This window comes from Dermochelys coriacea, chromosome 2, assembly GCF_009764565.3.
Source record: "Dermochelys coriacea isolate rDerCor1 chromosome 2, rDerCor1.pri.v4, whole genome shotgun sequence".
NCBI lineage: Eukaryota > Metazoa > Chordata > Testudines > Dermochelyidae > Dermochelys > Dermochelys coriacea.
In genome coordinates, this window is record NC_050069.1 from 80,169,332 (window position 1) to 80,193,659 (window position 24,328).

Genomic DNA, 24,328 nt, shown 5'->3' on the forward strand with positions numbered 1-24,328 from the left:
TGTCTACTTGCATAGAAAGTACAAATATAAATCTATTACCCATAAAAATCACACTTTATCCTCACTATATTATTTAACAAATGAAATATAGATAAGACAGAAATATCGTTAGACCAAGGTAGCTTGGGGAAAAGATAAAAATTGATACTGCTACCTGCATCCAACACCATGCTTGCTCAAGTGCAAACTCGGTAAACTCATCCTTCTACCCCATCCCATGTTCCAAACAGCAGCAGTGCAGCTCAGGGTTACTTTCAATGAGTCATGGGCTGAATTTCTATGCAAATCTTCATTATTGGCCTTTGCAATTTCTATTTTTTATAGTTCTTTAAAGAAATTAATACCAACTGTTTGTGACAACATACAACGTTATGGGCTCATGGACTACAGCCTTTTAAAAAGTCACAAAGTTGTTTTGCAAAACATTGGAGCTGATTCTCCTTTCTGCTAAAACCCCTTAATACTACTCTGGTGACATAAAGAGCTCCAATAAATAAGCCACTAGGAATTTCCAGCAAGACAGCTGATTAAGAGATACATTATGGGTCAATTACAGGAATGGGTGGGTGAGTTTCTGTGGCCTGTGATGTGCAGAAGGTCAGACTAGATGGTTATGATGGTCCCTTCTGGCCTTAAAATCTACACGTCTGTGAACTCATGCCTGATATCTCACTGTAAACATACTTTTTTGGTAGTAAAGATATACTTGTAGCCTAAGGCTATGTCTATACTACAGCCTATGTCGGCAAAATTTATGTCGCTCAGGGGGGTGAATATTCCACTCCCTGAGTGACATAAATTAAGCAATATAAGTGTTTGTATGCACAGTGCTATATCAGTGGGAGAGCTTCTCCCGCCAACATAGCTTAAGTCGCTCACTGAGATGGTTTTGTAATGCCAACAGGAGGGCTCCTTCCAATCAGCATTGAGTATCTTCACCAGACCCGCTGCAGTGATGCAGCTGTATGGTACAGCTGTGTTGCTGCAGCCCTGAACGTATAGCTATATCCTAAGAAGGCTCCCCCTGTGGCAAGGAACTGCTTAGCACAACAGTAAGCCTCTTCATCCCAGCTTTTGTAATAGGGTGTGGGGCTGGGACAAGGTGTGGCATGAAAGGAGAGGGAGAAAAAGGAGTGTGGTTTCCCATGGCTCCTATAGGCAGGGTTTAAGGTGAGGAGAGTACAGCTCTCCCATCTTTGTTGCAAGGGGGAGAGGGCTTCTTTCTCTCTCTGGGCTGGGTAAAGAGCTGCATCATAACTCATAAATGATTGGTATTTTGAAGGCTGAAGCTAATGAAATCAGTATTGCACAAGTTTGTAGATGCTCCCCTCCCCATCACTAACTAAATATAAAGATACATACAAGCCTTCTTCTCAGCATCTCTGCATGGCAGTTTGTATTATTATTTCCAAATCAACAAGCAAAACAAAGATGCTTTTTTTTTTGCAAGTTCAAGTTTAAAATGAGATGCTTTAAAATAAGGAACGCACCATTTTGTATCTGCTGCTTGTGAGAGTGTCTAGGGGGCTAACGCTTTAAATCCTCCCCTTCCTATGTCCGCAGATGGGAGCTCTGATGCATGGACACAAAACAACTTTGCTCAGTGACCTGTGGGTGAGGGGGAATCCTTGCCAGTGCAGCAAATGACCCAGCACTGATACTTGCTGCTGTAACTGTTCACTCAGCAACCCTCCTCGTTTCCGTTACGCTGACCTTTTTTGGACCCCACCTAAGCTGGGACAAGATGTGGCATGAAAGGAGAGGGATCAGATGTCCGGATCAGAGGTCAGCACCATGTCCATACAGGGACACAAGTGTCTGTGGGTAAGAATGGCAGGTTTCAGAGTAGCAGCCGTGTTAGTCTGTATTCGCAAAAAGAAAAGGAGGACTTGTGGCACCTTAGAGACTAACATTTATTTTGTGAAAAGAAAAGGAGTACTTGTGGCACCTTAGAGACTAACAAATTTATTAGAGCATAAGCTTTCGTGAGCTACAGCTCACTTCATCGGATGGGCATCCGATGAAGTGAGCTGTAGCTCACGAAAGCTTATGCTCTAATAAATTTGTTAGTCTCTAAGGTGCCACAAGTCCTCCTTTTCTTTTTGCGAATACAGACTAACACGGCTGCTACTCTGAAACCTGTGATTTATTTTGTGGTAAGAATGTTGAGGTCCCTGGTAATTTTTCAAAAAAATAAATGACTGAATGACATTAACCCCTTCCCCCCCCCATGTCCCTCACTAAGTACGGTAATTTTGTCGAGTAGCCCTTGCACAACGGGGGGGGGGGGTGCTCACCCCTGGACCCGATATCAGGGGCTTTGTCTGATATAGGTGCCTATAACCTCCCCCATTTTTCACCCTTGCTAGCTGGTCACCCTCGCTCCAGCCTTTGGAAACATCTGCTGATAAATTAGGCCGCTCGCTTCCAACCAAACAAACCGAAGTCGCTAAGCAAGTAACAGCCAGTGACCTCAACTTCCGACCGGGCTGCTCCAAGCGGGGCTTGGCGACGGCGGGAGAGGTGTGAAGCCAGGGCAGCCAAGCGCTAATTCCCCCGCCCCAGCAGGTGGCTCGTCGCGATCGCCTTGCATCAGACAATGGACACGCTCGGCGCTTCCGACCGGCGCCGGGACTTTCTTTCTTTCTTTCTTTCTTTCTGTCGCACGTTCGTGGCCCTGGCGAGGCGGGAGAGGGGGCGATTTCTATCCTCCGCCCCCCGCCCTTTCCTCACTCTGGTTTGGGTCCGGATTACAGGCAAAGTTCCGGGCTCATTTTTAGTATTTGTTTGTCGTCTGGTCGCGGTATCCACAAGGTGCCGGGGAATTTCCCCCCCCCCCCTCCCTCCTTCCCTCCCCCCCCCCGGCTTGCAAGAGCTCAACCGACATTTGCAAACAAGACGCCTCCCCCCCCCACCCCCACCCCCCCAGTGACTCCCCTCCGGCTGCAGCAAAGCCTCTTCTCCTGGGCGGCAGCGGCTGCCCACCCTGTGGGCGGACGATGCCTGGCGGGGCAGGGCTGAGCTGCCGCGGGTAGTTGGGTTCCCATTGGCCGTGCGGCCGGCAGGGAGAGCCGGGGCGGAGAAGCGGCCAGGCGCAGGGAAGGCGGCTACACACACACACACCCGCGCGCGCGCGCGCGCCGAGAGAGAGGCAGCGGCTGCCCCGGCTGGCATTGTTATCATCGTGCGAGCCGAGCGGAGGGGTTTGGGCGCGGGGCCGCTCGGGGGAGGGGAGGAGTGAGAAAGGGACGGGGAGGGAGACGCGGGGAGCGGAGCATGCAGCAGAGCGGGGGCAGCGGCGGGGCGGCCGGTGCACAGGGGGCTGCCCGCGGCGAGGAGACCTGCCTGCCCTGAGCTCAGCCGCGGAGGACGCGCTCCAGGAGCAGGGAAGGCAGCGAAGGAGCCGCTGAGGAGCCAGACCCGGCAGCGGCACTACTCGCCCCCCCCCCCCTCCGCCTTTCGTTTGCCCATCCTCCTCCACCAGCCCAGCCCCTTCTCTCCCTGCACCAAGGACGAGGGGGAAGCGGAGGAGCAGCCGCCTGACCCGGTGCGGAGTTTAACCCGTTCTCCGTCGCCTGCCCGCTGCACCCTGCCCAGGAGCAGCCCCCGCAGTAGCGCCAGGGGCTCGGTGCCAGCCCGAGGGAGGAGGAGGGGGGGGGGGCAGACAGCGCCCGCAGCCGCCCTCGCTCCGCCGATCCTCGCACTTGCTCCGCAGCCCGAGACCGCTGGTGGCCGCCGCTCCCTCCCGCCACCCACCCCGCCTCCATGTGCCGGATAGCGGGAGCGCCGCCGCGCAGCCTGCCGCCGCCGCTGCTGCTGCTGCTCATGCTGGCGGCCCTGCTGCAGGTAACGGCGGAGGGGGGGGGGGGGGTCGGGGTTGTGACTCTTTGTTCCCGGGCTCGCGGCGATGCCGGGGAAGGGGGGGGGGGCGGACACGGACGGTGTCTCTGTGCTGCCCCGCAGGCTCGGTCTGTCTTCTCTGCCCCGGCAGGGGGCTGCAGGGAGCAGGTGGCTGCTTTAAACGGCTGGGGCCGGAGCGAGGCCCCCCCTCTCCCCCCCAAAAAGGTTGGGCAGGACGCGAGCCGGTGCTCGGGCTGGGATGGGGCCGGTGTCGTGTCCCCGTGAGACCCCCCCCCCCCCCGGCCTCGGAGGAGCGGGTGCCCCACGAAGAAGGGATGGGAGCTGGTGCCTCGCAGCTTGGGAGAGGGGGGTCCGCTCTGCCGGGGAGCTGGGGGGAGGGAGGGCAAGAGCGGGGGGTCCCATCGTGCTTGGTGGTAAGGCTGGGGGCAAGAGCGGGGGTCCCCTGGGGTTGGGAGGGCTGTGGGGGGCGGGCAAGAGCGGGGGTCCCCTGGGGTTGGGAGGGCAACAGCGGGGGGGGGGGGTCTCACTGTACTTGGGCTGGGCTAGGAGCTGGTGCGCCTTTCGCTTGGTGGACCGGCTAGTAGGGAGGCAGGGGGCGGACTTCGGGTTGGGACCCCCGCCCGTCTCGGGGCGCCACCCCCGAGGTGCTATCGGTAGGGGGCACTGCACCCCGCAGCCCGTCTGCTGGAGCTCCGGCTTTGGGGTGGGGTCTCCGGGGATCGCCCCCCAGGGCTCCGCTAAAGAGGAGCAGGCAGAGCCGCCGCCGCCTCCCCCAGCCATGTGCCCGCTAATCCTTTCCCGGGCAGAATTTAATCAGCCGCCTCCTCCGCCTGGCAGCCTCGCCTGCCCCCGCTGCTACTAACGGGGAATTTCCATTGGGACAGCTCCTCAGTCTGAATGTATATTACAGCCCTGGCCCCTCTCCCGGGAGGGGACCCTAGCGCCTGGGAGGACGGGAGTGGCTGGCGCCTGGCAGGGTGTCCCTGGCTTGGGGTCCCCTTCAGTGTGCGGGGAGTGGCTCTGGAGTATGGGTTGAGTATCCTTAGGGTGGGCGGGTGCCTTTAGGATTGGGGTCCTGTGCAGCCTGTGTTGGGGGGGGGGTGAGTTTAGGTGTCCCTAGAGTGGGTGAGTGTCTTTGGATGGGACTCCTCTGTGTGTGTTTGTGTGTGTGTGTGTCGAGTTGAGTTGAGTTGGAGGCGGGGGAATATCCTTTGGAGGTCGAGGGAGCGGTGTGTACATGGGATAGGGTGATCACTGTGGGTGGCTAGGTCCCTACGTTCTGGGTATCCCCACTGTATGTCCTCCTCGATAAGGGTTTTGGGTGCTGCTGGCTAGGGGTAGGACATTGTGTTTCTGGTGGCGTATCAGAGTTAGGAATGGGGGTTTGTGGGCTGGGGTTACCCAATTCACTTCTCCTTTCTAGGGTAGGAAATTGAGAGTGCTCCTGGGTGGGGTGTGTGGAAAGAATGTCATTATCTGGGTTTCAGAGTAGCAGCCGTGTTAGTCTGTATTCGCAAAAAGAAAAGGAGTACTTGTGGCACCATAGAGACTAACACATTTATTAGAGCATAAGCTTTCGTGAGCTACAGCTCACTTCATCGGATGCATTTGTTGGCGTTGCAATGAGTTGGGTATGAAGCTGGGTGCAAGGGGCAGAGAGGGCAATAAATCTGAAGGACAGATGGTGCAGATCATCCCCCTTAATAGTATTTATGATTGGGGCATTTCTGGATCTCTGGGGGAGGGGAGCGCAGTGTCTGGGTACGAGGAGAAGGAGGTATCGCTAGTAGGACAGTGTGTGTATGCTGGGGATCAGGCTGGTAGCTGTGGCTGGCCTGTCCCTGGTCCTGCTGGGGCTGGTGGCTGGGTAGAAGGAGGCGGAGGCGGTAGCAGCAGCAGAGTCACTGTCCATGGTGCAGAGCCTGGATTACACCCTCTCTCTCTTGCTTCGTGACACTGAAGTGAACTAAAATCCCTCCTTGTTTTTCAGATCGCTCCCCTCTCTGCTCTCCCCCCCGTTTCCAGTCACTTTTTTCTGCCTTCTCCCCCCACATTCTCTAACCCTTTACCAGGGTTTGATGGCTGCACCCTGCATGGGAGGTGCTGAAACATTGATTCTAAACAGCTGCGGGATTTTCTTTCTAGTTTAAGAGGATGTTAGTTTTTCTTGTGACAGAGAAGTGTCTGACTGGGCGCCAAGGTTTCTTCCATATGAAACTGCTGCCCTTCTCGGAAACTTGTTTTGATATGTCACTAAAAAGATTGGTTTTGTTATCTGAGTTGTGTGGAGTGGGGGAGTCTGGATGGCAGTTGTTTCTGTGTTATTAACTTGGCAGAGCCTACCTGCAGTTTCTTTATGGGTGTTTTTGTGTGGCCTTTCTTGTAAGTGCCTTTCTGCTTCTGTTTATACACCAGATCACTTAGTAAATCTTTAAATCATGAATTCTGCCATGGGCTATTATTCCACCACCTTTTCACGCAGGACTGATTTTTAAATTAAAACACAAACTACGAATTAAGGACAGGAACTAGCTTAATTGCTTTTGTGTATCGCTCAGCGTCAGTTACGGTTGGGAAATCCAATTTCCCCCTTGTCTGGGTATCTGCTAATTCAGGTTAGGGCTGGTTTTAATAGGGTGTAACAAAGTTGGAACTTAGGTATGAAATCAGTTTAATAACTGTGTCTAGAAAGCAGTCCTTTTATTTTAACATTTTTTTTTCTTATGTACTGCTAAGAAAAAAAACTTGCAATTCAGACATGCATTATAACTTCTTTCTATGACTGCTTGACTGCTTTTGGTAAATAGAAGTTAATTAGTGAGAGATTGTCCAAGCTTCCTATTTGCTGTTAATTTGTTTATTTTGTCATTTCAAATCTTTGTTGAATTGAAGACATATAAATTATTTCCACTAGTTATTGATGACTTCATCATTTGTCAGTGGTGTAGTGAAACCGTCACAATTGAATTATTTGAAAGATCATTAGAACTGGAAAAATATCAGGAGTCAGACCTTTGTAACTTCAGTTTATGTTTGAGAAAGGTGGGATTTGAAAGCAGATACTAAACTCAGGTTTTCAGCAACATATGCAGAACATTAGAGATTAGAAACTGGCCTAGTCTCTGAAACTCTCTAAAATAGATGAACTATTTTAACATGATTCTGTAGCTGCTATGCAAAATCTTAGCATCAAAGGGGAAGGGGGGAAAGAGACAGCAAAAGGAGAGATTTGCTTAACTATCAGAATTATTGGTGGAGTGGTAAATAATGAAGAGGACAGGTCATTGATACAGAGCAATCTGGATGGCTTGGTAAACTGGGCACAAACAAACAATTTATGTTTTCATATGGCTAAATGTAAATATATACATTTAGGAACAAGGAATGTTGGACATATTTACACAATGGGGAACTCTATTCTGGGAAGCAGAGACTCTGGGGAAAAAAAAATTGGGGGTTTTGGTAGTTAATCAGCTGAACATGAGCTCTTAGTAGGATGCTGTGAACAAAAGAGCTAATGTAATCCTTCCATGCATGAACAGGGGAATCTCGAGTAGGAGTAGAGAAATTATTTTACCTCTATATTTGGCACAGGTGTGACTGCTGCTGGAATACTGTGTCCAGTTCTGGTGTCCGCAATTCAAGAAGGATGTTGATAAATTGGAGTGGGTTCAGAGAAGAGCCATGAGAATTATTAAAGGATTAGAAAGCATGCCTTATAGTGATAGACTCAAAGTGTTCAATCTATTTGGCTTAACAAAGAAAAGGTTAAGAGAGAACTTGATTATTGGCTATAAGGATCTACACAGGAAACAAATATTTAAAAATTGGCTCTTCTGTCTATCCGATAACATGATATAAGTGGTTGGAAGTTGAAGCTAGACAAATTAAGACTAGAAATAAGGTGTACATTTTTAACAGTGAGAGAAATTAACCATTGTCAAGGGTTGAGGTGAAGTCTCTATAAGTGACTGTTTTTAAATTAAGATATGCTCTATTATTTTAGGGAAGTTCTATGGTTAATACAAGAGGGCAGACTAGATGGTCACAGTGCTTCCTTCTGGCCTTGGAGTCTGTGAAAACATCAACTGCTACCATTGGTGCTTTAACTGGGGATAAGGACAAAATTAAAATAGAAACAGGAAAGTTGGACATAGAATTGAAGAAATAAAGTGAGGGAGTGGCGCTGTTGACAGAAATGTTTCTGACCTTCAAACATTTGTTGAGAAGGGGAATAGCAAATAAGTACTCAGAAGGGGACAGTAATTTTTAATATATGAAAGATGATTGGATGGCTGTGGGGATGATGTTCAGACACTATGGTGATGGACATGTTAGAAAAAATAGATAAGTAGTAATGTGCTATGGAGCCTTTCACTCTGTAGTTGCTGGTTTGAACTTAGCCTAGAATGATAGAATGAAAGTTAATACTGTTTGAAGACTGTATTGGTTTTATTACATTTCCTAGTAAATTTATCCATGTGGCAAAACCACCACCTTAAGTGACATCCCTGCTCACTGCGAGAATCAAATGATTGCATTTCTGTGTGGACTGAACTACCCTGTTTCCTTCCTTTAGGTCAAGTTTAAGGCGAAGCGGCTATTGCTGTTGTGTGTGTTGTGTTTTTTGTGGTGGTGGTTTTGTGTGTGTGTGTGTGTGTGTGTGTGTGTGTGTGAAGGGCTTCACTCTCCAATGGTATGGCTCGTATATTTCACAAGTATTATTTCACTAAAATATATTAAAAGAACATGGTCAAAATGTGATTGCATAACCACAGACACAGGGTTGAGGATTCGGGGCAGGAGGAATACCAGTCACTGCTTTTAACTCATTTTTTTTTAAAACTGACTAGACTTCATCTTCACCATGTTCCCTTGAAAGTGAACAGAAAGCATTTTTAAAATATTATTTAAAAACTTATCGTGATCCTGAATCATTAGTAGAATACTTGCCATGTGTAGACTTTCAAAATTTTCAGTGGATGGTTCTATGTAGGTGCAAAACATTATTATTACTATTTCAAATACATCCACTTTTAAAGGGTATGTGGAAAACCTTTTAACCTGGTAAGATCTGATTTCAAGATTTTATTTTCTCCTGCATCACTAAAACGTACAATAACCAAAGGAGCTACAGTCATGGTATGGGCTAGGTGCTAGTGATATCATCCACACTTCCTGGGAAAATGCAGAAAAGTAAAAGAAGGAATTCTTTTTACATTGTCTTACTCCTATTATTAAACTGGTAGATACCATTAAAAGATGTGTTGTGTGAAATGATTTGGGATCTTTTGCAGCTTTTTAAATTTATTTTAGGATATATCAGATCATCTTTAAGTCTTAAACTGACTTCTTTGAGATAAAATAACTGGGTTTTGATACACACAAATTACTTTGTACTTTATGAACCCAGTTCATTTTGTTTTGCTGTTAAGATGATAGAGTTACATTAGCATTGTATATTATGTTTGTTGTATATGTTCAAGAAGTTAAAGTAAGCTTATATAAATAAACCATATATTTTTAATCTGTTTGTTTATAAAGCCTCCCTCTTCTTTCCCTTCAGCCCCCATTGCCACTCCCCCAGACATACACGCAACTTCCTCTGCTGCAATTTTGAAATATAAACAATAAATAAATTCAGCTTAAGATGTCAGAATAAATAATATAAAATACGTTTGGGAACCTAGTGAAGTGGCCTTATTTTAAACCTGCAATTAATTTGGCACAAGATACGTATATCCAAAAGTTTAGCTTCTCCTCTTCATTGGTTTCATCTGGCTACTCCTCAAGTCAATGGCAAACTCCCATCAGGCCCCATCTTAATATAGGTGATCTTTCCAGCGCAAGTGAAACTTACAGCATTCTTTAATTATTTAAAAAATTATTTTAAAAGTATGCAAGCTGTAAAAATGTACTGTATAAATGAAAGAATATCTTGAGGAAGTTGGGAGTAAAGTTGTTTTTACTCAGAGATTATCATGCATAAGTGACTCATGCTCTGCTTCTTTTCTCATCTTGTGATTGTCTGTACTCAGTCCTCATTTGTGAAAATGAATTATTCCCCCATGTGTGGTATAGTCTAAGTACCATATGATTTTTTCCCAGTTTATATAATGAAGAGTGCAGTAGAATGTCTACATACAACAGTATTTTGGATAACTGAGTGGTTTAAAATCACCTCCCAGTTTTGCTATTGACCTATCAGTTAACTTTACAAAAGTACAGCATCAAAGGCTTTTTTTTATACATTTTGCTGAATAATGCTATATTTTCATGTTTTGTTGATTTATTTATAATTTTGAGAAATATCACGGATTGAATATTTTCCTACTGGTATGTCTTTGTCCTCCTCCTTTATGTTAAACATTAAAATATATATTGATTGAATATTGAAGTCCCCAATTCAATAAAGACTTTTATACGTACTTAACTTTGTGTATGTGAGTAGTCCCAGTGGGACTTTGCACAGATGTAAAGATAAGTATGTGCATAGAAGTTTGCAGGACTGGAGCCTAAAAGTGGTACTGTCATATCGGACAACTCCCGAAGTACTGCATATCAATTTGTCCATGTAAGGCTAGTTAATCAGCCTAGACTTCAGCCTTAGATTCATTTCCCTTTTTTGGGAGGTGAGGGAGTGGAAGGCAGGGCTGTTTAAATAACTTCTCTGACATGCCTTAAAGTAACATGTTTTTAGTTACACTTCCTTTTTAAAAAAGAAACCCTTTTAGTAAAGAAACCCAATATTATATCCATTTAAAAACTCATTATGACAGTTTCATAAGTACACAGGGCATCTGATTGGGATAGAGAGGTATCATTGTTTTCAACAAACATATAAAAATCATGGTCCTTTCCACAGGCTGTGTGCCCCAATCCTGCAAAGATGTCCTTTAACTTAATTTTAGGAGGAAAAGATAATATTCTTACTTATACGCATGTAGTCCCATTGAACTCTGAGATTACTTGTGTGTATAAGTGTAGGAGGCAAGAAGATAAGTCACAGATGAAAGGAGGTGTGTGTGAAAGGGATATATTTTTTGCTTTAAAATTATTATAATTAGATAAACTAAGTTTCAACTATCTTCCTCTGCCTCAGCGTAGCCCTCGTTAATTGACTGACTAAATATTGGCCTCCTTAGAGGGTTGGTCTTGAGGGAATGTAGAAGGAAGGGGTAGCATCCTTAAATATGGATCAATTCAAGGAAAGCTTATGTTGCATCAAAACCAGCTACTGAAAGAGTTTTTAGTTTGTTACTGATTTGAGAGGGATCAGTTTTGGTCTGGGTATCAGGATTACTCAACTTCACTTTGCAATTATTTTACCAGTTCACAAGACAACACCCTAATCTGTATGATTAACAATTGGGTCTGATCCTGCCATTTTTACTCAAGTCCTTGGGAGTTTGTTTTGACCTGAGTGAGGAGAGAAAATGTAGGCTTTCAATTTTCATAAATGATTTATGAGAACAGGGTTTGCAGGTTCCAAGATGGCAGGTCCATCACTGCCAAGTCTTTTGAACATTTTGCTTAAATTATTATTTTGTTTCAGTCAATATTTATGGATTTGATTTATAAATACACTCATAAAAGCAATATTTATCCTTTCCTCTATGTGCGACTTGACATATTTAAAAAATACTTTTGTACAAACTCCTCCAGGGACTCAACTTTTTCTCAATAATATATAATCATCACCCAGCAGCTTAACGTAGTTCAGATCTTATGATATCCCACCAATCCCTGGCAGCTAGGGAAAACAAGTAGGCCTTGCAAGTGCGCTGAAGGTCAATAAAATAGACAGGGCTGTCCTTAGGATTTATGGGGACCTACACAGTATTATTAAACTGGTGTCCCTATGCCCGACTTGTTCTTTGCAACACAATCAAGCTTACAGTATTGGAAAACTTGCCACATGCACTTTATTAAAAATAGTTTAATTGTGCCACCTTCACCGCTAACCCCTGCACTTCGCTCCCTCCTGCGCCCCCAGCCCTGCGCTATCAGCATGCCCTGCCACATCACCCCCCACCCAGTACCCCACACCTCCTTATACCCAGCAGCCCCCATGCCCAGTGGCCCCTCACCCAGAGATCTCCACCACAGATCCCTATGCCCAGCGATCTCCCCCTCACAGACCCCTCCCCCCCAACTGCCCAGCACCCCATATTCCTGAGGGAATTCAGCACCAAAAAATTCTGTGAACAATATTTTAAAATTCTGCAAATTTTGTCAATAAATAAATGTGAGGCTCTAGCATGGAAATGGCAAGCATAGGCCACTGGCTGCACGGAGGTGGGAGATCACCCTGCAGCTTTCTCCCTCCCTGCCTCTTTCATCCCCTCCCCTCCGCTTCTAGCATAGGGACTTGTCAGTGAGATGTGAGCATCTATGTGTGCACCTCAAAAGGCCACAGGGAAGCATTTTGCATGATGGCTGGGATGTGAGCCAGGACCCAAAATCCATTTGGATGACAAAAAAGAAATAGCTGACACCAATGGCCGAGTCAAGCCCTCGTCCAGGTCCTTGCCAGACACCACTATGGGCCATCAACTCCCAAATGGCCTTTCATTCTCCCTAAAATAGAGCATTTCCCTCTAATCCTGAAAAGTAAAGAGGTGCTTGGGATGTGCAGTTTAAAAAGAAAAGGAATTATATTCAGGCACCAGTCTCTTTTTCTGCCCTGATTTACACACCTGATTCCCACACACGGCTCAGTGGGATTGTACTGGGTATAACTCAGCATGCAGTTTCAACAATAGTTCAGCAGTGGGACTGGAGCCATAACCAGCCAAGTCTCATTTGAACAGTGGCTCTTGTTTGGGATTATTTAAGGCACTTTTTAAAGGTCTTTGCCATGGGTGAGGAAGAAGGTGCTGCATTCTTAAAAGGATCTTTAAAATCAACTCTGCACTGTTTAGAACTCTCCCTCATTCAAAATGCTACCAGCTTGAGATAGCCGTGGAGATACTTGGATCCACAAGAAAAAAAATCATGTTCCTTTTCTCTAAATAGAAGTTTTCAGCTGTTCCAGCCTTGTCAAGTGTGAGTCCATCTTCTTTCCCAGCTAAGTGGTTGCTCCCTCCTTGTATTCTGCAGTCCTGATTGCTGCTTTTCTGCTCCAGGTAATCCCCCTCCTCCCTTTGTTTTAGTGTCAGTTTCCTCCTGTTGACACCGGAATATTGTGAATGGGCAGGAAAAGCAAACGCCATCTTCTTTATTTTCCTTGTGTGTGCCTCTCTCTCCTCCCAGCCCCTGTCTGCTGCTAATCCCTGCTGGGGGAGGAAGGAGAGGGAAAAGGTGACGTCCTCTGCATCTGGGCTTAAACTTCAGAGCAGAGGGAGGCGGAGTGAAAAGGAGACTAGGAGAGAGATTGCAGGGAGTTGCTGGCGGGGAAGGGCATGTGGGCAGAAGAGGGGAAAGGTGCAAGTACAGGTACAGGGTAGGTCTGCTCGGAACAGCCGCTCTCCCCCGGGGCCACCAGCCTGCTCCCCAGGAGGCCCTAGCACGTTCGCTGCTCGCTCACTGAGCCAGACAAAGAGCCCCCCCTGCTCTTTTGCTCTTTTTCCTTCCCAGTCCGGCTCCCCTTGGCCATCCCCAGCCCAGTTCCTCCTCTGACCCGCCCTGCTCCCTGTAGTCCTGTGCCTGGCTCTACCCCCCCCCCGAGCTCGGCTCCTCCGCTTCTCTTCCCAGCTTCCGGGTATCCTCCCGCTCTGTTTCCAGCCTTGCCCAGCCCCCCACCACCTGGCCTGGCTCCCCCTGCTCACTCACATGCAAACTTTTGTGCCTGGCCCCACCCAAGCTGGAGCCCTCAGCTGGCTGGCTGAGTAGTGAGTGGGTGGAGGGGATGGACCAGGGGGTCTGGAAGAAGCCTGCTGGCCCAGCATGGGGGAAGGGCCAGAAAGGAGTCTGCAGCCAGTGAGGGTGGTGCCCCAAATTTTCGGGTGCCCTACGCAGCCGCTTGTGCTGCATATGCCTAAGTATGGCTGTGAAAGTAGATTTTAGAACTTTCTTTCTATTAAAATTGGACTATTGGGATCTTCATTCTCTATGTTTGATGGAGACCCTTCACCTCTTTGGTGGATCAAATATTTTAGAAGTTTAACTAATCCCTGCTCTCAGTTATATGAAAGGAGAGCTGCAACTCCAACAGCCTCATGTTACATCAGGAAAATGGTGGTTGGAGTTCTTTATGAACTGTAAAGCAGCAGTCAATTACAACAACTTTCTTTTTGCTTTGCAATTCATTTTACAATAGGAATGGGTGGAAAAGCAGATTTTTTTGGTAATTTGGGGTAAAGTAAGTATTTTAAAGAAAACTTAACTGTTGGTTTAAGAATCAACAATTTCTCATTTGAAATCCCCTGACTTAATGAGGTACAACACCAGATTAGATCTGATGAACTTTTAATGAAAACCAAATCAGAAGCATTTTAAATATAGACCATGAAGAGGTTGCTCTGAATCTGAATTTGGAAGCCTTGAGCTTACAAAATAAAAACTTGAATGATAGGAACATTTCTTCTACCAATTCAAGCCAACACTGGAAAACAATGTCCCGATGTTGCAAAAAATTACACATAAGTTTAGGTTTAAATTTATGACTAGTCCCAGAGGGTGAAATCTTGGCCGGCATTAAAGATAGTGGCAAAACTCTCATTTACTTCAGTGGGGCCAGGATTTCACTCGCTTACTTTAATGGGACTGTACACCTGTTTGAAGATAAGCGTATACATAAGTGTTTGCAGGATTGGGGCCCAAATGTAATATTATGTCTGGCCAGTCCAGAAGACCACCAATTGCAAATTAATGTGCAATTATTAAGAAGAAAGAGCTGAACTACCCAGTTATTCGCTGGGTCTTACATTGCAACTTTCCATAATTCATGATTCATGAATAATTCATAAATAATTATGAATCATTATTTATTCATAATTCATAAACCAGAAAATAGACTTTATTAGAAATGAACTATATAGTTAGGGTAACTAACTATAACCGAGGTTAGCTTAGCTTGGGTGTAAAGCAATACCTGCATTACTGTCTCCTCACTGTTTCTTCCCTCACCTGTGTGTGTCTGATAGCATATCCTATTGTTCTTTGTGCTGAGATGTTCCATGCTTTGTTCAATTGTGGGAGAACTTGCCTATCTTTGGGGCAGGAATGGGAAAAGGAGTCAGATTGTCAGCATTTGAGTGACTTAGCCTGCACTCTCAGTGCAGAGTGGTTGGGTTCTAGTCTGAGTTAAAGTGTAACCCAGGCTCTAACCTATACTCCCAACTGAATAAGCTAGCCAGGGCTTAAAGCACCTCCAAACCCTGGTAAAAAGCTTCTGTGGGGGAATGGTAGAGTGGGCTGGGCTAAAGCCCAGATAAGAGGCTGGGTTAATACGGCAGTGAAGATGTAGCCTTAGATGCAAATTTTCAAAGTGTTGCCCCTATTCTAGGCTGTAAAACTCCCCTTAAAGTCAGAAGGTTTTGTATTGGTAACATTGCGTGCAATTGCTATCTGTATTAAAAGGTAAATTTTTCAGTAATCTTCTCTTGTGGATGAATGTACAGTTAATATTGTATTCTGGTCGAGGTGGTCTTCTGGACTGTGCTAGTCACAAGAAAAAACCCTGTAAATTATAACACTTTGTTTTATAATCTCCCTTTCCTTCTTGCTTTTGGGCCAGACAGTAAGGGGAGGAAAACAAATTTAAATATTTTCTTGATCATAAGATTTCATACTTTTAGTTCAGATTGCTTTTCTGAGAGATATTATCTTGTAAACCCAGAAATGATTTTTAATACTCCTGGGCTGAACTTGAAATGACCCAGATATTGTCATGGCTCAAGCTATTACTTTATTTAATTGAAAATGCATAACACAGGTTTTGTTAAACATTAGAATTCTGCCTCCCCTTGGGGTTTTATTCCCAAAGAATGTTTACAATGAACTGTTTTTGGGAACAGCGTACTGTCTTTTGTTTCTTTATAAAATTGAGGCCTTGCAAATGAAGGAATAAAGAGGCCTCTTTATTCATGTCCCAAAGTCTTTGTTTCATTGGGCATTGTTTCAGTTTATAAGAGTTGTTCAGTACATCTAGCTTGTTGGAAAGGCTGAAGGATTCCCAGGCACATCAGTGCAGACTTTTTAAAATCCTGTTATCTACTCAATTGCCCACCCTGGATTTATTTGTTTAATGGATACCATAAAAGACTATTTTTTTCCCTTTTTTCCCTATCACATTTGCTTTGAGATCACCTTTGCACAGTAATTTAAACAGTTCTTTCTTTAAATTATGGAAGCTATATGAAACCATTATTTGTGTTATAAAGCTGGGAAAAAAGGAAGATTCAGTCATTATTTTTGATTTAGTAGTTTTTCAATATTGAAAAAAATCTCCGAGCATCTTTGTCATTTATAAATCTGATACTTAGCTGAGTGTTCGGTACAAGTCCCTCATAACTTAGAGTTATAACTTTGTTTGCAGTCTTAAATTATATATATGCTTTTGTCACTTACATTTTATTTTAAGCATTTTTGTCTATAAAGTGTAAAAGGCATGTAAGTAATTGTACATAGCTGAGAGATCTGTGGTGCACTTTAACTCGCAATTAAAGTTTAAAGTTAATTGGACACAGACACACTTGACAACTAGGAGCCCTCTTACAGGTGCTTACTCTGATAAAATGTACTACCTCTCAAATGGATGGTAGGTTAATTAAAACTAAAATTGCAGTATGCTGACAGATTTCCTGTTCTGATACAACTCTTGAAATGAACCAGGATCAGCTGGATGTGGGCTCAGCTGAACACTTCAAGAATTTCTCCAAGTGATAAAATTCTTGTAATGGGAGTTGGAATGCTGACTACCAATATGTGCCAATGGAAAAAAAGACTTTGGTGCATTTATCCCCGCTAATGAGTGAAAAGACCTGTGAGCCATAAAAGGTATGAATATGTTTGAGTCCCACAAGACCATCTAAGGGGAGTCCAATGTGGTGTTCCATTATGATTGCAAACACTTCTTCTTTTGTTTGATACATTATTTTAAACAAAGCAAGTACTAGGATCATACAAAAGATGGCCACTGTGGCTTAAACAGCAGGACTGTTTGTAACCATACACTGTTATTTGGCCACATGTAAACTAGAATTTTGCTATGTGCGCCACTAATATAAAAAATGAACCAAATAGAAAACCTTAGTTCTTTGCCTCATAGAATTGTATGTAGTTACTGATGACTATGCATAGTTGATAGGTTAACTCTTTAACTTTAAAACCTGCTTGGAAATAAAGGAGAAAGGTGAAAATACTCATTTTAAATGTCTTTTGTGGAAGTTATTTTACTCAAACTGTGAAAACGATATGTGATTTGGAAAAGGCTTTATTTTTAGAAGTGAGATAGTAAACTCAGTTTCAGTGGTTAATATATTGCCGTGTTATGCTGATTTAGTAATATCTCCTTCTCTCTTTCACATATAAGGTGATTGTAGTAAAAGTATGTGGCTTTTCTGTGATCTCTGTTTAAATATAGGTTCAGCTAATTAAAATGTTGCACTTGTGATTTTTTTCTCCCAGCTATTTACCCATTGAGCGAATGCAGACTCAGAAAAAGTACCCACAACCAAACATTTTAAACTGATGGTTAAATCTCTCCTCTCAAAAGTAATATATCCATGTCTGAAAAAGTTGGTGATCAGTTTTGTGCAATGTTTATTTCCAGGAATGTTTTTGTCCCCTCTGTGATTCCACTTCAGTCTCAATGACTGTTTTAGTTGAAATGTTCAGTTATTAGAGGAATCAAGATTGTGTATTATTTAGATCTTTCGAGACAAATGGGATTTGTTCCCTCCATTCCAGTTATCAAAAAGATTAACCCTTTGCCCTCAGAGTTCTAATTGCAGCTATTTAGATACAAAGACGGCGTGGTAACAAAATGGGGTTTACGCCAAGTGGAATGTTTCTCAGCTGAATGGGATTGCAAGTATTACACACATTTTGTCTTGCATTTCAGGCACCAATAAAAGCAACTTGTGAAGGCATATTATGCAAGACTGGATTTCCCGAAGACGTTTACAATGCAGTCATATCGAGGGGTTTAAACGAAGGACAGCCTCTTCTCAATGGTATTGTTAGAAGAGACATTCTGTTTTCTTATTGTCTATAATCTTGAACATAAATTGGACTCAAGGGCTTCTTTTAAACTTCTTAAATAAGACCTTTTTTATTTCAGTTATATTACTTGATTTTTTTTTTACAATTACAATCAGCTTATTGTAATGGGACTTGAGGGAAAGTTTGTTGACAGTAACTTGTGAACCTCCCACTGACAATAATTTGGAGATATGAGAGTTCTGGCAAATATTCCCTTGACTCTCTCCTAATGTAGTCCTCTGCAAAGACTTCATACTGAACTGTATTTCTTATATATTACCTCCCAGTAATTGCACTATTAGCATATGTCCCCACTGTGTTACTAGAAAGGCCCCTTACATGAATGGTCAATGGGGGGAATGGGGAATAAGAGCCTTCCACTTTACCTGATGCACAAAAGGGTCATAAATAACTGCAGTCCCTATGCAGCTCTGAGGCTGTTCTCTTACTATTCCTTTGGAGGCCCACCTTGCTCCAAAGTGGGTGGGGAGAGGGCAGAGTCATGGCTCCGCTGTTCCATTCATTGGCCAGCGGAGTTTACCAGTAACATGGATGTAGGGGGATATGCTCTACCCCTTTAAGAAGTGTAGCAGTGTACCTGCTCCCCCAGTGCACTGGCAGAGTATCTCCAGTGCTACGTGTTGGGCAGTGTGGCTCTTCATCGCCCCAACGCAGATCTATGTCTAAATGGCACAAAGCCCAGAATGAAGCTAACAAAGTCCTAAACTCACAATGAGCTCTGCAAGTGCAGACTCTGGGGCCTATGCGGAATTTAACTGAACTTAGTGGGACTCCCCATGGGCCCAGGTATCTTCTGGACTGGAGTTTTAATATGCAGTTCTGTAAGTCTATTTTTTTGGGAGATACAGATGTTGTTTCTCTTTCTAGAATGCAAAGTGGCATATTTCCTAAGTATGTATTAGTGTATAAAATTGCACCTCAATAGTTACACTTAAATGGAATAGTAATGGTCAGCAGATGGTCTAAAATGTAAGAAATACACATTAATTTTGCTGTTTTATAATTTGTGAATAGCAAAGAAATTGCTTTTTAGCTAATTTAGAAATTGTGGAGCTGATCAACAGGATTAGTTTCAGGCAGTTTCAAATACATCTTAAATAAGGACTAATTTAATTTCATTCATTGTTTCTCTCCCATATGAATCTGGCTTCACAGATCAAGACATTTAAATGAAAAGATCTTTCTTAAAGGAAGCTAAAACACAACGGATCCTTGAAACAAAAGCATTAGTCTTGATTTAGCAAACTGTATGTAGCAGTATCTCCCCATAATTATATTTTACGGACCTGTTTTGTGTTTTTTATAACTATAATGGAAATTTGAATGCAGAAATAATTGATTAACTTTAATGTATTAGAAACTGAGTTATCAAGTATTCTTCTGCTTTATTTCAAGCAACTAAACACTCTCCACTGCAGACTTTATTTTGTTAAAAGGGTAGCTTAGAAATTAATGTAATAAATTGAAGTAAATATTTTGCCAAATTGAGGTAGTCTGGTTTGAGTAAAGGTGGGGATTTTTTTTATTCCCCCCATCTGGGAATTGTTTATATTTTTATTTATTACTTAATGCTTATTTTACAGTAGCACCCACAGTTCTCACTGTACTAGGTGCTGTACAAACACAACAGACAGCATTGTCCCTGCCCTGAAGAACCTACAATTTAAGAAGACAAGTGCTTGTGGAAGGTTCCAGTTTAGAAGCACTGAAGACAGAATGCTTCTAGTTAAGCATAAAACAGACACCACTTAGACAGTGAAATCTTCCCTATGTTGCCCTGGTCAGTCTCTTTGGCCATTCAGTCTTTGCCCTCCTCGGAAACTTCTGACAAAGCTTTTTCCTTTGATATATTTTTAAATGATTTGGATACCTGTCTATTAAGAATTGAACTGAGATATTGAACTCATTTCATATCAACCATCTGATGGTAATGACTTTGTCACTACTAATCTAAGTGGGATTTGAGACAGTGCCATACAGATGAAAGACTTCCCCATTCATTACCAGCTCCATGAGCCACTCAGTATGCTACTGATTTTTACTTTTTAACTAAGTATGCGAAGCAATATAGCCAATCTTCCCTTGAAAGATATTAAAATGTATGACATTTTAGGGAAGTAGGAATTGAAAAAATGTACAATGCGTACAATATGTATCACATATGTGAGATAACATGAACTAGTTGAAAAATGACCTGGGGGAGTTTGTCTTCCTACCACAACTTCCTCAGCAGAATTATTATAATGGTTAATTCTTTTGAAAATTTTGACATGCTTAAAAAGCATATAATTTGCCTTTACACATAAACATACAGTCCATCATTGTGTGGCTTTGACTTAAATGTAATTATATTTTCATTTTGAAATATGATTGCTGTGAAAAGCCCATTTTCTGATTATTAATCTAGATGCAGATGACAATTGAAGTTAAGTATATTGCGTGACATTTGCTTTCTAAAGAAAAATGATGGATCTGATTCTGATCTCATGAGTAAATAGTCTCATATCTCTAACTCCTTTGAAATCAGTGGAGTTACTTCAGATTCACTCTGTAATGATAGGTTTCCTGTAGGGTTGCAGAAATGAGAGCACTAAAGATTTTTTTGGTTATGTGCTTTGATATCACATTCACAGAGGCTTTATTATCCTCTTTGCCAGAAGTAAAATAGACAATGACCACTCACTGTCTTTGTTTTCTTTCATAAAAAATGTTGACTCAGAAAATGACTAAGCATTTAATACTTTTTTTTCATTATTTCCCTTTTGTCTTAATGGTTAGACAGCCAACATATTTAAGGTTTCTATTTTTAGAATATTATGTTCCCCTCCCTCCCAAAATTTAAATAAAAGTTGGACTTAGTGAATGTTGAATAGAGAGCCATGCCTGAGAGATCTTTCAGTTGCACACTCGGTAAGCTACAACAGATACAGGGAATCTGTTTTAAAAATTATATATGGACATTTACTGTACAGGATGTTGGGTGATGTTCCACAGCTAATGAACCACACTGGGTCTTGTATTTTCTGTATGTTGTTTTCCCCCCTCACCTCTCCTATTTCTAGGTTCCTTCACCTGTAGTCTGTACTAAAGAGGTGGTGGGGAGATATTTGCAATATTGAATTTTTGTTTCATATTTAAAAATATTTACATTTTCTAACAGATGTGCCTCTAATACAGAGTTTCCTAACCTGTAGGGTTGTCACAAACCTCAGACTAGTCTGGGATGTGTGGGGACCACGGGGAATAGCCTGGGGAGAGAAGAGAGGAGCAGTACAGGCAGAGATGGCTGCATAGCTCTGCACCCACTCTGTGCTTTTACTGCATATGCTTTCTGTGGCAAGACACCAAGCCACAGATGGCAATCATGTCCAGGAAAAGAGGCAGAATGTAATAGATGTCTCACAATGGGATATTTTGCAAAAAGCATGCAGATCATCAAGAGCAGTAGAAACAATCCAGGAGGATGTGTTGCAGTGGGGAGCTTAATAAAGATAGGAACTTCTTGGTCAGAGAGTTTTGTAATTGCTGCTTAAAGCATAGCTCTTGTGTTTGTCCTCACACTACACTCTCCTCTTTCTAAAGGTAGAGGAGTAGGTAGTTAGTTCCTTGAATGTTACCTGTCTTCCTTCCCTGTTTCTACAGCAGCTCCTAGAGCCATCAGCAATGGGAACTCATGGATTTAGGGGTGCAGGCTCCAATAAGCTCAGCTCATGGGCTCAAGCATCTCTTGTTTATTTCCATTTCACTTGTGTCAGCTGTCCGAGTTCATGCAGTCTCTTGGGGCGGGGGGTAAACATTCTTTCATTTGCAAGTTAAAGTTCACAGCAGAATTAAAGAATCTTAGCTGTCATTTTATCTTAGAATTACTTTATTCCTATCATCAAGATGCAGTACAGTCATGCTACTATGCCCTAATTCATAATGGCTCCTAAATGTAAACAGAAGATATGGGGGCTGATTTTGTGCTCACTCTCAAATGTTTTACACCATTATTATTCCATCATTTCAATGGAGTTACTCTGGCTTTACATAAGTGTAAATTAGCTCAGAATCAGACTTTCTATGTTTGCAGAAAATTAGAAATCTCTGTGACAACAAAATGGTATAAAGAGCCCCTCGCTCCGCTCCTAATCCCTATTATGATTTAGCTGCAGACAAAGCTGTGTGCTTTCTTGATAGAGATTTACCCTAGAGCTTCTCTAAAGACAATTCTCTGGCTTTCAGGGGCTAGACTCAAAAATTGATTCTTTTGAGTCTGTGTGATCTATTGGCTAATAGGACTTCTTTACTGGAGGGCAAAAATGGGGTAGTAGACTAAAACCTAGAAACAATTCAGAAGCAATTCCAATTTTGAAGTTAAAGGTTAAAATAGTTTGAAAAGTTTGATATACACAAATGAAAGCAAAAACCAGAGAGAGATAAAACTCTACCTTTAATTTACTGCCAACTCTGTCCTTGTCTTGACCTTCCGTGCCTGAATGCTACAAGGAAGTATAATCAGTGATTTAGGTGACATAACATATGCCTTGGAATTCTTGGGGCAAAAGAGGGTAAGTTAAGGAGGGAGTTTGATTTTAAATATTAATGTCCTTTCTTATGCTGATTTGTCACATTAACTTTTTTTTAGTTTAGCGTGAGAAAAAGAATTAGGATCTTGTTTATTACAAATAAATTTCTAGTTTGTTTAGCTAAATCTTTAGCAGTATATCCTGCAAACAATTACACAGGTGAGTAAAGTTGCATTCCCACTGAAGTCATTCATCTGAGTAAAATTACTTGGTGTTTCTATTTTTGAAAATCAGACCCTACATTTACAGATGCTTGATCTATTAGTCTGTGGTAGGGCTTATGAAGATATTTTATTTTTTTGTCAGTCCTGTTATTGCATATGTGCTCTAAGTTTTGTGCTAAGAGGGTTCTTTTTCTAATCAAGAAATTTTATGTGGATTGTGTACTTATAATAATGTTCAGAGCTGGCACAGTTACAGAATGGTTAAGAAGAAGATATCTTAGTGTTGGTCACTGAGATGAAACAATGATTATGGATGGGTAAGATTATCTCGGTTTTCTTCTTTCTTCTTCAGGACATCATTACAAGGCAGAGTTAAGATTGTTTTAAGATCATAAGAATAGCCATACTGAGTCAGACCAATGGTCCATCTAGACGTGTATCCTTTCTTCCAACAGTTGCAGGTGCCAGATGTTTCTGAGGCAATGAATAGAACAGGGCAATGTATCCAGTGATCTGTCTCCTGTCATCCAGTCCGAACTTCTGGCATTCAGAAGTTTATGGACCCCCAGAGCATGGGGTTGCATCCCTGACCACCTTGGCTAATAGCCACTGATGGACCTCTCCTCCATTAACTTAACTAAATCTTTTTTGAACCCAATTATACTTTTAGGCCTGTGTTACACAGAAAAGCTTTGTTTGTATATAGGTATATGTTAATTAATGGTCTTTTAAAAGTAGGGTTCTGCTTTGTACAGTTAACTATAACTAATGATTTTTCTGGGGTTTAGTGTTTTGTTTTTTAAATGTGTGTAATGGTAAATATTGTTTGTACAAACACTTCACAGCCTTAACTGTTACTAACAAGGCTTTTTTGTTTTGGCATTTCCATGATTTTTTTCGTAGTTGTAATGAACTACTGAAAATATAAATGTTGATTTTAAAAAAAAATAACTGGTTGGAGAATGGTAGATCTGCAGCATGAAAGAGGCTTTTCTTTTTGGGAGAATCCTGTTACTTGGGGCCTGTTGGCTGGCTTTCTAATTCCTTCTCTGTTGTTGATGTCTCTCATTATCTCAGACTCTGTATGAGGTCCATGTTATGGAGGTTTGAAATGGAAATGTAGGAGATGGAGGTAACATGAATATAAAGACAGTTGGTTGCTGGCCATGTGGTCTGCTCCCGTCACTCTAGCAACTTGAGAAATGAACCAATTGGAGATCCCCTGGAATTTCAACAGCCAGTCATGCATTTCTTTTCAGACTGAGGTTGGAGTGAACTCCTTAATGCCATTTCTTCAGTCCCCTGGATGCTGAAGGAACACCAGCTGGTATATTTTTCTACTACTGCTTCCTCAGCCTTCCCATCTCAGGCAGAGAAACAGAAGGCACATTCTCCCAAGGTGCCTGAAGAGGATCCTCTTGCTATTTTAAGGAACCCTACTGTGATGGGTTCGGTCACAGAGACCTCCTTGGGACTGTCACCTGATGTGCTGAGACTACCTCTGAGCCCGTTTGGACCTCCAGCACCCTGCCTTCTTGAGCCAGACACACCAGTCTGCTCTAACAC

General features: G+C 42.9%; 1 protein-coding gene across 2 annotated transcripts in view; it reads left to right on the forward strand.

The window, feature by feature from the left end:
* The first annotated feature begins 2,647 nt into the window (after positions 1-2,647).
* CDH2 (cadherin 2) overlaps positions 2,648-24,328 on the forward strand; it is a 181,416-nt gene continuing 159,735 nt past the window's right edge. The window contains exons 1-2 of one of the 2 annotated variants that reach the window (XM_038392296.2): positions 2,648-3,846; positions 17,870-17,981. In XM_038392296.2, coding sequence (XP_038248224.1) covers positions 3,766-3,846; positions 17,870-17,981 — 193 coding nt within the window. In that variant the 5' untranslated portion in view covers positions 2,648-3,765. Of the gene's footprint in view, positions 3,847-5,651; positions 5,823-17,869; positions 17,982-24,328 lie in introns of those variants that run through there. The other variant, XM_043507938.1, reaches the window with a different exon arrangement.